Source organism: Rosa rugosa, chromosome 7 (genome assembly GCF_958449725.1).
Source record: "Rosa rugosa chromosome 7, drRosRugo1.1, whole genome shotgun sequence".
Lineage (NCBI taxonomy): Eukaryota > Viridiplantae > Streptophyta > Magnoliopsida > Rosales > Rosaceae > Rosa > Rosa rugosa.
Window position 1 is genome coordinate 20073436 of NC_084826.1, and position 13695 is coordinate 20087130.

Sequence of the window (13695 nt, forward strand, 5' to 3'; positions counted from 1 at the left end):
AATTTAATATTTGAAAATTTGATAAGAGGTGTAAAAAGCATAGAGGTCAAGTGAGTAAATTTGGAGGTTCCAATAGAAAAACTCATAATGATATTGCAATAGTGAATTTAAGTACCTGTAAGCTTGTGGATAGAGCTCCAACAAATTGAAAATTTCTACAATGGTATCATCTCGCATCCAAACATGAGAGACTGAAGGGAGAAGATAGTCTGAAAGTAAACAAAAAAATTGGCGAGGTTTGTCGTGTGAGCTAAGAAGAGTGTGTGTGTGTGTTTTTTTTTGTTTTTCTTCCTTCTTTTTCCCCCTTTGTCTTTATTTATTTTTTCACATAAGTTGATAAAGTCTATTAACAATTAAAAAAAAATAGAGATCCAAATATCAAATTTAGAAATCCAACAAGAACCGCCTATCTAAAAAAGCAAGGTGTTAATTCTTTTTAGGGTGGTTCTATTCATACCTCTCAAATTGTTATTTACACCTCCTCTACATATTTTACACATTAAAGTTCCAAGTTTGCCCCTCATTTTTTTCTCTCCATACTTGTTCTCTTCCCACCCTCGCACTCCAGCCATCTTCCTCTCCACATCTTTCATTAGAGCCCCATCACTGCAATTGGCGAGACGCCAGGCCATGCCACTAGTAGCTATCGCCCAATGAGACATAGCTTGTAAAACTTCACCAGTTAGTAAAAATAGTCTTTGGTTGTTCATCAAAAACGACAACTTCTTATGAATAATCAGTTCTTGTATTTACGTTTAAGACTAGAAGTCATTGGGTATTCATGAAATGACTAAATTCAGTTTACCCCCTTTAACTTTAGGGCAAACATCAGTTTGGTCCATGATCTTTTTTTTTATTCATGATGGTCCCTGTACTTTCATTTTCCATCACATTCATCCAAAATTCAAAATTGTCTCGAAAAGTGACGTCAGATGCTGAGTTGGACCGTGTTGGGGGTTCGGAATCAGAACAGGAGGCAGAGGAGAAGGCGGGTCAAAATTGGGTCTTTTGGATCTGGAAGATCTCACAGGGATTTGAGTGTGTGGTGGCCTGTAGTTGGTGGGCAATGAGGGAGAGAGTGAGTTTTGAGATGAAGCTTCCATTTTGAGTTTTGGTTTTGCTGAGCTCACTTCTTTGAGAAGTGCAATGGCCTGAATCTCAGGCTCGACGGAGGACGGAGGAGGAAGATTGAGAAGTTGTTGGATCGATTTGGTTTTAGGTTTTGGATAAGTGAGCAGAAGAGAGAGGAAATACAGAGAAGAAAGAAAAAAAAATTAGAAATTAGATTAAATTTTAATAAAAGAAAAAAAAATAGATTAAATTAGAAATGCCCATTCTACCCTTCTTAAGAGTTTAAAATCCGAAAAGTTGGCCCGGATGTCGGGTCCAACTCAGCATCTGACGTCACTTTTCGAGCCAATTTTGAATTCTGGACAAAGGTGATGGAAAATGAAAGTGCATGGACTATCATGATTAAAAAAAAAAAATCAGGGACCAAACTGATGTTTGCCCCAAAATTGGAGGGGGCAAACTGAATTTAGTCCTTCATGAAAATAAGAGTTGAAACTTGAAAGTCATCATAGATAATTGTTCGTTCAATCTGGGTATGCTTCTGTTTCATTCAATTGGATTCATGATTTTTTTTATTTGCCTATAGAAATCATACTAAATCCATCAATAATATATATTTTTATCAAACAGATGAATATAATAGATAGTTCCATTGGGAGATGGAATGATTGGTTGTGGTTGTTAAGATGAATAGATGAATGAAGGTAGAGGATGAGATGCGGATAGCCATGGTTAATCTTCTTTTTTTTTTCTCTGTTGTTTAGACTTTGTAAAGGGTAAATTAGGATTTTAAAATTTTTTGAAAACTAGGGAGGTCCACATATCAAATGCGGAGGTATGAATAGACGCCCTCTTCTTTTTATTAAAAAAAAAAGAATGTGGTAACTTTTTTCTTCTTTGATAGAAGGTTGTAATTGTTTTAAGTTTTTTTTTTTTTTTTTTTTTTTTTCCGAATATTAGAAAAAATAGCAAACATATAAGAGAAATTTTGAAAACTGATCTTCTTTGAGTATTGAAATTGATTTTAACATTTTTTTCTAAAAGGTTAAAAAATAACCATTTAGAAGGATAAAAAGTCGCAATTATCCTTATTAAATTTTGCTTCAATTTCCATAGTTTCATATTTTCTCATTCTTTCCATTCACAATAGGCTCCCTCAAAGCTTTTCTCACGCCGTTGTTCTTCTTATTCTCTTCAACAAATGAAAAGTTTTACTGCACAATTCCAACGACAAAGACTTCCTCAACACAATTTAAGAATACATTCGAATCATATCTTTTTGATTATGCTAATTATGGTCTAGGGTTTCCTTTTCAATAAAAAAAGAATTATGGTCTAGGATTTCTATTGTTTTTGTGTTAAAGATTTTTTATTTGGGTTGTTTCTACTATAATTTTCTGATTTTATTGAGCAGCAAATGATTAGTATCACGGTTCTTTTGCAATGAAAGTTATCATTCATGTGGTGCATAGCATATGAATAACAATACAACAAATAAAATAATTTAGAAATTTAATAAGGATAATTGCGACTTTTTATCGTTCTAGATGGTTATTTTTTTAATTTTTTAGAAAAAAAGAAAGTTATAAATCAATTTCAATACGCAATGAAGGTCATTTTTCAAAAATGACTCAAACATATAAAAATGAAATGAATAGTAACTCCCACTGAGATTTCACTGTTTGGCCAGCAAGTTCCACTTCCCTCCGATAACTCCAAGACCACCGAGTACCGACCTTTGTAACCCTCAGACCTCAGCCCATCCTTTCTCTCTCTACAAGATCACAACTCACATGGGTCAACCTCTCCTCAACCCCATCACCCTCTTTATCTCAAACCCATGCACCTCCTCCCTTTCCATCTTCATCATCTGCATTCTGGGCTTTTATACTCTACATTACCCCCACGCTTCACCTTCCCCCTCAAATTCCCAAACCGCCCTCATCTTCCGCCGTAGCTTCCTCTCCTCCGCCACCAACGCCACCGTCGCCGCCTACCTAAGGGCACTCACCCAACACCCCCACCTCGCCGGCACCAAACCCTCCCTCGACACCATCCACTATGTCCAGTCCCACTTCTCGGGCCTGGGCCTCCAGACCCACACGGCCCGCTACAACGCCCTCCTCTCCTACCCCCTCCACTCTTCTCTCTCCGCGCATTTTAGCAACGGCAGCCACGTGGACATCCCGCTGGCCGAGCCGGGTTTGTCCCACGACGGCGGCGGCGGCGGCGGCGTCGTCCAACCGTACCACGCCTACTCGCCTTCCGGTTCGGCGCGCGCTAAGGTTGTCTTCGTGAACCACGGTAGCGGCGAGGACTATCGTGCGCTTGAGGCGCTCGGGGTGAGCGTTAGCGGGTGCGTGGTGATAGCGAGAAGAGGCGGCGACTTGCCGAGAGGCGAAGCGATCAGAAATGCCGAGAAGAACGGTGCGCTGGCCGTGCTATTGTACACCGAGGGGGACAGAAGGTTTAACCAGGGTTTTGAGAGAGGGGTGGTGATGAATGGCGTGGGGGACCCACTGACCCCCGGGTGGGGCGGAGTTGATGGAGCTGAAAGGTTGGATTTGGAGGACCCTGAGGTTCTGAAGAGGTTTCCCAATATTCCATCCATGCCATTGTCTGCCGAGGCGGCCGGGACCATTTTGGGAACCCTAGGCGGGGCCGGAGCCCCGCCGGAGTGGCGGGCCGGAGTAGGGCGAGTTGGGCCAGGCCCCACAGTGCTGAACTTCACTTACCAGGTTGGTAGATTTGGCAGTTGTAAGTGCAGGTTTACTTTGTTAAGTCATATGTTGCGGTGTGTGTGGAAATTTTTAGTTGTGTGCGGCATTGTGTTTTTACAGCCTTGGATAGGGATGTTCTTTTGACTTTGGCGTGTTTCTGTTTTCTTGTTCAGACTGGTAGTTGTCGAAAGTAGTAAGTCAAAATGAGTTGGGCAGTGGCAAGGTTTAGTTTCAGATATCAGTCTGAGATTTTTCTACAAAAAGTTGGACCATTTTTGTACAATCATTGACATAATTCCAAATTTAAGTCAATTTGGATATTTGCTTGGTTGGCTTATCTCAATAGGTAAAAAGTACAGCTGAGAATTTGATATTTGGATAGAATTTGGGGCCTTAAAAATCTAGTGCTAAAACTTGGAGTCATTACTTCAGTTGACCAATTACATTATGGTTGTCGACACAAGGAATTGCTCGACTGGTTCTGGAAATTGGAATGGATATGGTTTTGGCGTGTGTGGACGTGCCGTGCCTGTTTTTGTTGTGTAATCCTTCTAGCCTCGTCATGGTGAATTGTTTTTCAGCAATATCACATATGGACAGATATTCTTTGATGCATTCTATAAAGCATCTTGCACATAGAATGCTGCGTTACTCAGCCTTCTCAATTCTTAATAACCTCATGCGTTTAGTAATTTTTTTTTCCTTTTTTTTATCTGGCAACAGCATAAGGAGAAGAATGCACAGCAAGAAATGGAAAATAATTTGGTTAAAAAAAAAAACATTTACATACTTCCTTTGTGCTCACGATTTGATGAGCTTATTTTTGTCTTTATGTTAGAAACCTGTTTTTCCTGTCTCCTGTCACTTTGCTTTACATATCTACCATATCTCTCTGTTAGATACTTGTTTAGAGATAAATGCACGTCTCAATTCTGTTATTTTCTTAATTATACTTTTTTTGTGTGTCTGTATTAGAGTATTTAAATCAAAAGTTCCGGAAATAGTTTAAGCCTATTCCTTGATAATTCCTTCCCCACTACCTCTTTATCATCATATGTTCTCTTTTATCTTAATACTTTTTGTGTCTTGATTCTAGGGGGAGAAAAAGATGGTGACCATTCAGAATGTTTTTGCTGTCATAAAGGGGTTGGAAGAGCCTGACCGCTATGTGCTTCTTGGCAACCATAGAGATGCATGGACATATGGGGCTGTTGACCCCAACAGTGGAACTGCCGCATTACTTGACATTGCTCGTCGATATGCTCTTCTTATTCATTCAGGTTGGAATCCTAGGAGGACAATTATCCTTTGTAGTTGGGATGCAGAAGAGTTTGGAATGGTAAGTGATACTCCATCTTAGTTAGTAGACGTGTTTACCTATATTTTTGTGTATTTGTGTTTGAGAGGAGGATTATTGGATCTGGGCATCAATCTCCTTTCTTTTATTGGTATATCCTCAAAATGTGCATTATTTATGAGGAAGGCCATTCCATCAGATACTAATGCTTGTACACATAATGTGTTGCTAAGAGGTGGTGAAGCTTACAAAGTTGAGTCCTATTCGCAATATCACGAGTAAGTAAAGAGGCATCTAAACTCATGTAGGACTTTGCTGCATTGTCTTCTTGTTGAGTTGTTTTCACGTTAGTAATCAGTGGCCATGTTGTATGGAAGAGTTTTATTAGGGTCCATCAATTCAGTGAGAGGAGATGAGGATTCTGCTCTCCTCCTAAATTTGAATGACACATGGATTGGTGACTGGACTGCAATACCATCATTTTAGAGGATCCAATATGGATGGATAGGAGTAATGCCCTTGCTTTGTTCATATAAGCATGTATATATTACTCTGTCTTTCTAAACTACTTTTTAAAGGTTATACATGTTGTTTTTTGTTTGTTTTTATTTTTATTTTCTATAATTCATAGGAATACTTGAGTGCATTAATATGAAGTATAAATTCATTATCCCTGGTGTTTCCAGATAGGATCTACCGAGTGGGTTGAACAAAACCTTGTTAATCTTGGCTCCAAAGCTGTTGCCTACCTTAATGTAGATTGTGCAGCCCAAGGGCCAGGATTCTTTGTTGGGGCGACTCCTCAGCTGGACAATCTCATTCTTGAGGTGACAAAGAAGGTAAACAAAATTATAATTTTAAGCAGTTGAATTAGTTCTAAAAAAAAAATCTGGTCAATCTCCTTGGATGTGAATCAGTTCAGACACCTAGAATTTGAGTATCATGTTCTTACCTGCTATTCAAACTGACTTCAGGTCAAAGATCCTGACTTGGAGGGTTCCACTGTATATGAGAACTGGCTAACCAAAAATGGCATCATTGATGTAAGTGAATGTCCACAGTTCGCTTTCTTGCTCTATACTTAATTGTGTTATCTGCTATGGATGTCGCGGTGAGCGTGTTATCTCATGGATTACAGATTCAAAGACTTAGTGGAGTTGATTCTGATTTTGCATCATTTGTGCAACATGCCGGGGTTCCTTCCATTGACATTTACTATGGGAGAGGTACACCACCACTTTTTGTTCACTTCTGGATTGCAAAAAACTTTAGGTTAAACTTTGGAAGGCCTATCAAATTATGTAAATATGTAGTTTTCTAGTAATTCAATTACAAAAACAGAGTTTTCATGATAACATTGGTATAATGATAAATATTGATTGTCGTTTCAGATTTTCCTGTTTATCACACTGCTTTTGACTCCTATGACTGGATGAGAAAGTTTGGAGATCCTTTATTTCATCGTCATGTGGCTGGTCAGCTCTTTCTGTTCCTTTATCCTTTTACGTGTCAAATTTGTCCATAAAAGTTCATAAAAGTATACTTACGGTCAAATCTTCTATCTCTTGGTTTTCTCAGTTGCTGGAATATGGGGGCTAATAGCGCTCCACCTGGCTGATGATTCAATTCTCCCTTTCAATTACTTTTCATATGTGGATCAGTTAAAGGTATTAATCTTCCCCGAGTTATATTTGAATTCTTTTTCTTTATGTGCAACAGTTATAGTACCATTTTTCTTTGTAGCTTTTGTTTAGTGGAACTGATAATTGCAAAACCAATATAACTGAAGTTATGCCACAAAAGCTTCTTTCAAATGATGTGCTTTCATTGAAAGTTATTTACTGAATGTCAGACAAGTGACAGCTGATGAAGAATTCCTTCTTTTTTTTTCTTCTTTTTGAGAGGGATTCCTTTTCTCAAAATTCCAAGTTATATGAAAGTGAATGGCAGAAATTTGGGAAGTTGCAAATACTTTTTTCTAGTTAATGGAATAAATTGATGTATGAGAAAATAGCGTAAAAGACATCAATGTCCATTGGACTTTGGGGCTCTCTGTTGTACTGTGGTTGAAGGATAAGTAGCCTTTATGCCGGTTGCAGCTAGATTCTAAACCTGCATCTTTTCAAATCTTCGGCAGCATTACAAAGATGTTTTGAGCCACTTGTTGGATGGGAGTATATTGCTAGATCCTCTCACAACAGCAATTGAGGAATTTGCCTATGCAGCCAAAGAAGCTGAAGATGAAGCGCAGGTCAAATCTCTATTCAAATTCAGGACTAATTTTTTTAAGTTTATTGTTTATCTAATCAAAAGCATTTCTTTTATGAAAAAGAAAAAAAAAAGATATATATATATATATATATATATATAAAGACATTTATGGATCCATCTCTGATTGCCTTTTTGTTTTGAAGTGGAAAGGTAAACCTTAAAACATGCCAGTGAAATTTACCCTCATTATTTTGATGTATAGAAGCTGAGAGAGGAAGAAAGTACAAGTGAGTTTGTAATGCTGAAGAAGCGGGCTTTGAATGATCGGCTGATGCTTGCTGAAAGAGGCTTCCTGGATTCTGACGGACTTGAAGGAAGACAGTGGTTCAAGCATCTTGTGAGCATATTTTCCCTTTCCTTGGTTTATTAAAGCTGATCGGAATATATTATTGTAGATACTAGTATTGCTGGGTATGCTTCAGTAAACATACTTTCAAGAAAGCCTGAAGTTTTAAAGAAACAGTGAAGGGGCATTACATATTTACATGCAACATATTGCATGACCGTCTTACCTCTTCATCTTTGTAGGTTTACGGTCCTCCTTCTGATCACGGAAGCAAACTCTTTTTCTTTCCTGGAGTAGCAGATGCTATGAATCAAGCAAAGAGCACAAAAACAGGACAAGGGCAGGCAAAACTTCGACATGAGATTTGGAGAGTTGCCAGAGCCATTCAGAGGGCTGCCAGATCCTTGAGAGGAGAAATTTACTGATAACACTGCCGATCCAAAGCATTTCTATCCCTAGACAACTATCACTGAACATACAGTTTTTGTAAATATACTGTATTTAGATTCCCTGTATGTATAGTTATTTTTCCTTTATTAAGCTTGGAAGTCGCTTTTCCTTCAATTTTTTTTTGGCAAGAATTTTCCTTCCTCGGTTGAAGTTGACAGCGTGACACTCGCTGAAAATGCTTCTGAGCAATAGATCGGCCAAATACCAGTAAGTGACAAAGTGGAAATCTAAACAAATGAGTGAAATAATCAAATGTAGACATTTAATTCTCAAATGGGAAACCCTATTTAATCCATGCAGAGTTTGCTTTGCTAGGGTTTCTTATTAGCTCTGTCCCTAGAACATTTGTTGGATCTTCAATCACATTCCATGTCTTTGCCTATCTACTCTTATGTGGTGGCTCGTCTTGAAACTTGAATCTCAGCATCGTTCTACACATATTGTTTTTTAATTTTTTTTCTTTCTGCAATGTGGGCCCTCTCCCTCTTTTTTTTTTAATCTTACCTGATGGTTACCAAAAAATGATGAAAATGTTGCAAAGAGGATGGGAATGAAAAATATGATTTCTATTGGGTTTGCTTATCTTGAAGAAGAGACTGTGCTTATCTTCAAAAAATTTACTACCGCTTAGTGCACTTAAGATTTTTTTCGGTTTTTAGTTGGATGCAAAATTTAATGATTGCTAACGCAATGCATGCATGAGAGACCAAAGCAATGTTGATTCTCTCTTGAGAATTGACCGTATCAAACAAGTTGCATCGTCTTTCGGCATAAAATAAATTAAGGAGGGGCTCTAAGTTGTGTGAATCTAAATTTGTTGTCCTTGTGTGATTGAAAATGGGATTTCATATAGGAGAAATTTTATTAACACAAACCAATTTCATTAACACACACCCCTCAAACATTTTTGTCCAACTTTTCTCAAAAACTTCCTCTTTTACCCCGACCTAAAGTTGATTTATAGAACATTAACAATGGAAAAAATCTCTCATCTGTTTGTTCTGGGCTCCTTAATTGTTTTAGTGGTGAAAGTATTCCCTATTGTAACTTGCTGCAGTTTGATTGAAATTAAAGAATATGCTCAATTAGAAAATACAAAAAAGCTGTAATCCATAAATTTAATAATATGAGGGATTCCATGAAAAGAATCTCCATGGGAAACAAGAAGAGTGGAATTGAGTCTATGTATCTAATAAACATTCTGAAAGGGTCGTCATCTGTTGAAGTTAGTTGCTTGAAGTTAGGAGCATTTGGTTTTCTGTTTCAATAAGTCCTAGTCTCTAGGAAAGATAGCTGTTTTGACTTATTCTAGTTTTAGTTGATAGCAGTAGCTAACGTGAGCTATTTTCATGTATTATGTTGCTTTGTAAAAGGCTATTTAAAGCCTAGTTTAAGATTCAATAAGAGGCAAGTATTACATCCAGTTTGATCAGAGGTTTTGTTGTTGAAACAACTCTTTTACTCCACAAACTAGTATCAGAGCCCCCACTGGGCCTGATATATTGAAAAAGCCACAGCTTAGAATAGAGAGAGAGAGAGAGATAAACACAGTAAGATGAGTGAAGAGAAGAGCTCTACAAAGATTCCACACTTTGATGGTCTCCACTACGACCATTGGAGTGAATTAATGGAAAATTTGCTCAGAGCCAAAGGGTTGTGGAGCCTGGTTGAAAATGGATTTGAAGAGACTCGACCGGGAACAGTGCTGACAAATGCACAGCAGGAGCAGCTGGAGAATGCGAGGACGAAAGATCACAAGGTGAAACACTACCTCTTCAGAGCTATTGATCGAGCAGTTTTCGAACAAGTTTTGGATAGGCGCACATCCAAAATTGTTTGGGATTCGTTGAAAAGCAAGTTTGGAGGGAATGACCGTGTAAAAAGATCTCTTCTAAACTCTTTGAGAAGAGATTTTGAGGTACTAGAGATGAAAGAAGGAGAGACGATCACAGAGTATTTTGCAAGGGTCATGGCAGTGGCAAATAAGATGAGAAGCAATGGAGAAGAAATGCCTGATTCTAAAGTGGTTCAGAAAATTCTCCGAACTTTGACGGAGAGGTTTACCTATGTGGTCGTGTCAATTGAGGAGTCCAAGAACACTGAATCACTCTCAGTTGATGAGTTGCAAAGCTCTCTTGTAGTTCACGAGCAAAAATTCAAGAGAGTGACCAGCTGTGAAAGTGATCAAGCTCTCAAGGTGGAAGATCGAGCAGGAGGCAGAGGCCGTGGAAGAGCACCATTACGAGGAAGAGGACGTGGAAGAGGGCGCCAAACCTTCACCAGAGCAACGGTGGAGTGCTTCAAGTGTCATAATCTAGGACACTTTCAATACGAGTGTCCCAAGTGGAATAGGGAAGCCAATTATGCTCAGCTAGACGAAGAGGAAGAGCTGCTGTTGATGACATACGTCGAAAAACATGATGCAAAGAGGAGTGACACCTGGTTTATTGACTCAGGTTGTTCGAATCATATGTGTGGGAATAGAGGTATGTTCTCAAGTTTAGTAGATGAACTTAAACATTCAGTGAAGTATGGCAACAACACTAGAATGACAGTGGTCGGAAAGGGAAGTGTGAAGCTGGTGTTTAATGGTACGAGCTTTGTTATTAGAGATATTTACTATGTCCCTGAACTTAGAAACAACTTGTTAAGTGTGGGACAGCTACAGGAGAAGGGTCTTGCAATTCTCATCAATAATGGGGCATGTAATATGTATCATCCAGACAAAGGACTCATTGCACACACACAATGATGAGTGCAAATCGAATGTTTGTGCTCCTAAATGAAAGCTCATCAATCACAAAGCCACAATCAGAAGAGTGCTTACTCACCGGCTCCTCAGACCTCACATAACTTTGGCACCAACGATATGGGCATTTAAGTTACAAGGGGTTGAGAACTTTGCAATCTAAGAAGATGGTACGTGGACTGCCACAGTTAGAAACTTCAAAGATAATATGCACCGATTGTTTCACCGGCAAGCAGCACCGAAATGCAATCCCCAAAATGAGTGGACGGCGAGCAAGCAAGGTGTTGGAGCTTGTTCATGCAGACATTTGCGGTCCTATTGATCCCATATCCAACAGTGGGAAGAGGTACACTTTATGTTTCATTGATGATTATAGTCGTAAAGCATGGGTGTATTTATTGCTTGAGAAATCAGAAGCTTTGGAATGTTTCAAGAACTTCAAGAAGATGGTGGAAAAAGAAGCAGAAGAGTCCATCAAATGTTTAAGGACAGATAGAGGTGGCGAGTTCACTTCATTCAATTTCAAAGCATTATGTGAAGAACAAGGGATCAAACGACAACTTACTACCGCCTACACACCTTATCAGAACGGCGTTGCCGAGAGGAAGAACAGGACCGTAATGAACATGGTGCGTTGCATGCTAGCTGCCAAAAAGGTACCTAAACCACTCTGGACTGAAGCTGTAAACTGGACGTTCTACTTGCTGAACCGGTGTCCTACTCTTGCGGTGAAAAACATCACTCCTCAGGAAGCATGGAGCGGAGTGAAACCATCAGTTGATCACTTTCGAGTATGGGGTTGTGTGGCACATGTGCACATTTCGGAAGCAAAGCGAGGTAAATCAGATGATAAAAGTTTTCCTTGTATTCTTTTGGGTGTTAGTGAAGAGTCGAAAGGATATAGGTTATTTGATCCTAAGACTAAAAGAATTGTAGTTAGCAAGGATGTTGTGTTGAGGAAGAAAGGAGCTGGGAATGGGAAAAAAAACTTTCAGGAGCAAATTGAGGCAGAGTTAGTATGGGGAGATGATGACCTTAGTGATGAAGAGAGTGAGGGAGAAAATATAGGTGAGGAAAATGGTAATGGTGATGGTGATGGGTTAGGTAGTGATATGGAGTTCGATAGTAGTGGTGAAAATAATGAGGGTGGTGAAAATAGTGAAGCTAGGAATGGTGAGGGCAGTTCTCAGGGTGTTGTAGCTCAAGGGAGAGAAAGAAGGCAACCGCCATGGATGGGGGATTATGTCAGCAGAGAAGGACTAAGTAAAGGTGAGGAAGCAGCCTATATGATACAAGATGTTGCAGTTGAAGACCCCATTGTGTTCGAAGATGCTGTGAGACAAGAAAAGTGGAGAAAGGCCATGGATAGTGAAATAAACTCCATTGAAAAGAATCAGACTTGGAAGCTCATGGACCTGCCAGCTGGAGCTAAAACCATTGGTGTTAAGTGGATCTTCAAGACGAAACTGAATGAGCACGGTGAAGTTGACAAGTATAAAGCTCGACTGGTGGCAAAGGGATACTCTCAACAGCAGGGAATTGATTTCACTGAAGTCTTCGCTCCAGTGGCTCGAATGGACACCGTAAGAATGATTGTGGCACTTGCAGCATGCAGAGGGTGGAACATTCTTTAATTAGATGTCAAATATGCATTTCTCCATGGTGAACTCAACGAGGACGTGTACATTGAGCAACCGAAGGGGTATATAAAGAAGGGAAGTGAGCACAAAGTGTACAAGTTGCAAAAAGCTCTTTACGGCTTAAAACAGGCTCCAAGAGCTTGGTTTAGTCGAATTGAGTCTCATTTCATTGAAGAAGGTTTCAAGAAGTGTCCAAATGAGCAAACACTGTTCACTAAGAGAAGCAGTGAAGGTAAACTGCTGATCGTTAGCATATACGTGGATGACTTGATTTACATCGGCGAGGATGAAGGTATGATGGTTGACTTCAAGAATTCCATGATGAAAGCCTTTGATATGACTGACTTAGGGAAGATGAGGTTCTTCCTTGGAATTGAAGTGTTGCAGAAACCAAATGGGATTTTCGTGTGTTAAAGGAAATATGCTAATGAAGTGTTGAAGCGGTTCGAAATGTCAGAAAGCACACGTGTAAGTAGTCCAATTGTTCCGGGTTTCAAAATAAGTAGGGATGTTAATGGAATTGCTGTGGATGACACCTACTACAAGCAAATTGTTGGAAGCTTAATGTATCTTACAGCTACACGTCCAGACATCATGTTTAGTGTGAGCTTAATCAGCAGGTACATGTCAAAACCCACTAAATTACATTTGCAAGCTGCTAAGAGAATTCTACGTTATTTGAAGGGGACTACTAGTCATGGTATTTTCTACAAGAAGGGAGGGGAAGAAGATTTGCTTGCTTTCACAGACTCAGATTATGCTGGTGATGAAGAAGATTCCAAAAGCACATCAGGTTATGTTTTCTTATTGAGTTCAAGTGCTGTGTCTTGGATGTCGAAAAAACAGCCGATTATTACACTTTCAACCACCGAAGCAGAGTTTGTGGCAGCTGCTGCTTGTGCATGTCAGGCTGTATGGATGAGAAGAGTATTGAGAAATTTGAATCATGTTCAAGAAGGAAGCACTACCATCATGTGTGATAATACCTCTACAATTAAACTCTCAAAAAATCCAGTAATGCATGGAAGAAGCAAGCACATCAAGGTGCGTTTTCATTTCTTGAGAGACCTTGCAAAAGATGGAGAAGTTAAGTTAGTTCATTGTGGAACTCAAGAACAAGTAGCAGATGTGTGGCACTAAAGCTCGAGGCTTTTCAGAGACTTAGAAAGAAGATGAGAATGTGTGATCTCACTTATATAAACTAACTGCAT

General features: G+C 39.2%; 2 protein-coding genes across 2 annotated transcripts; both read left to right on the forward strand.

Annotated features, from left to right (window-relative positions):
- Window positions 1–2713: 2713 nt before the first annotated feature.
- Window positions 2714–8211, forward strand: LOC133723345 (probable glutamate carboxypeptidase AMP1). The gene is made up of 10 exons (XM_062150159.1): window positions 2714–3809; window positions 4888–5130; window positions 5775–5927; window positions 6063–6131; window positions 6227–6314; window positions 6480–6563; window positions 6667–6755; window positions 7226–7339; window positions 7562–7696; window positions 7888–8211. The coding sequence occupies exons 1-10, from the start codon at window positions 2865–2867 to the stop codon at window positions 8068–8070; spliced, it is 2103 nt and encodes a 700-aa protein (XP_062006143.1). The 5' UTR covers window positions 2714–2864; the 3' UTR covers window positions 8071–8211.
- A 4723-nt stretch (window positions 8212–12934) lies between these two features.
- LOC133722999 (secreted RxLR effector protein 161-like) lies at window positions 12935–13624 on the forward strand. The gene has a single exon (XM_062149833.1). The coding sequence runs from the start codon at window positions 12935–12937 to the stop codon at window positions 13622–13624; it is 690 nt and encodes a 229-aa protein (XP_062005817.1).
- Window positions 13625–13695: the final 71 nt, after the last annotated feature.

What these genes read in the sequence shown, in the direction of transcription:
- LOC133722999 (XM_062149833.1), top strand. Translation starts at nt 12,935, where the DNA reads ATGTCAGAAAGCACACGTGTAAGTAGTCCAATTGTTCCGGGTTTCAAA.
- LOC133723345 (XM_062150159.1), top strand. Translation starts at nt 2,865, where the DNA reads ATGGGTCAACCTCTCCTCAACCCCATCACCCTCTTTATCTCAAACCCA. An exon ending in ATGCAGAAGAGTTTGGAATG is followed by an intron (nt 5,131 to 5,774) that starts GTAAGTGATACT and finishes TGGTGTTTCCAG; the next exon opens with ATAGGATCTACCGAGTGGGT. An exon ending in AAGCTGAAGATGAAGCGCAG is followed by an intron (nt 7,340 to 7,561) that starts GTCAAATCTCTA and finishes TTTGATGTATAG; the next exon opens with AAGCTGAGAGAGGAAGAAAG.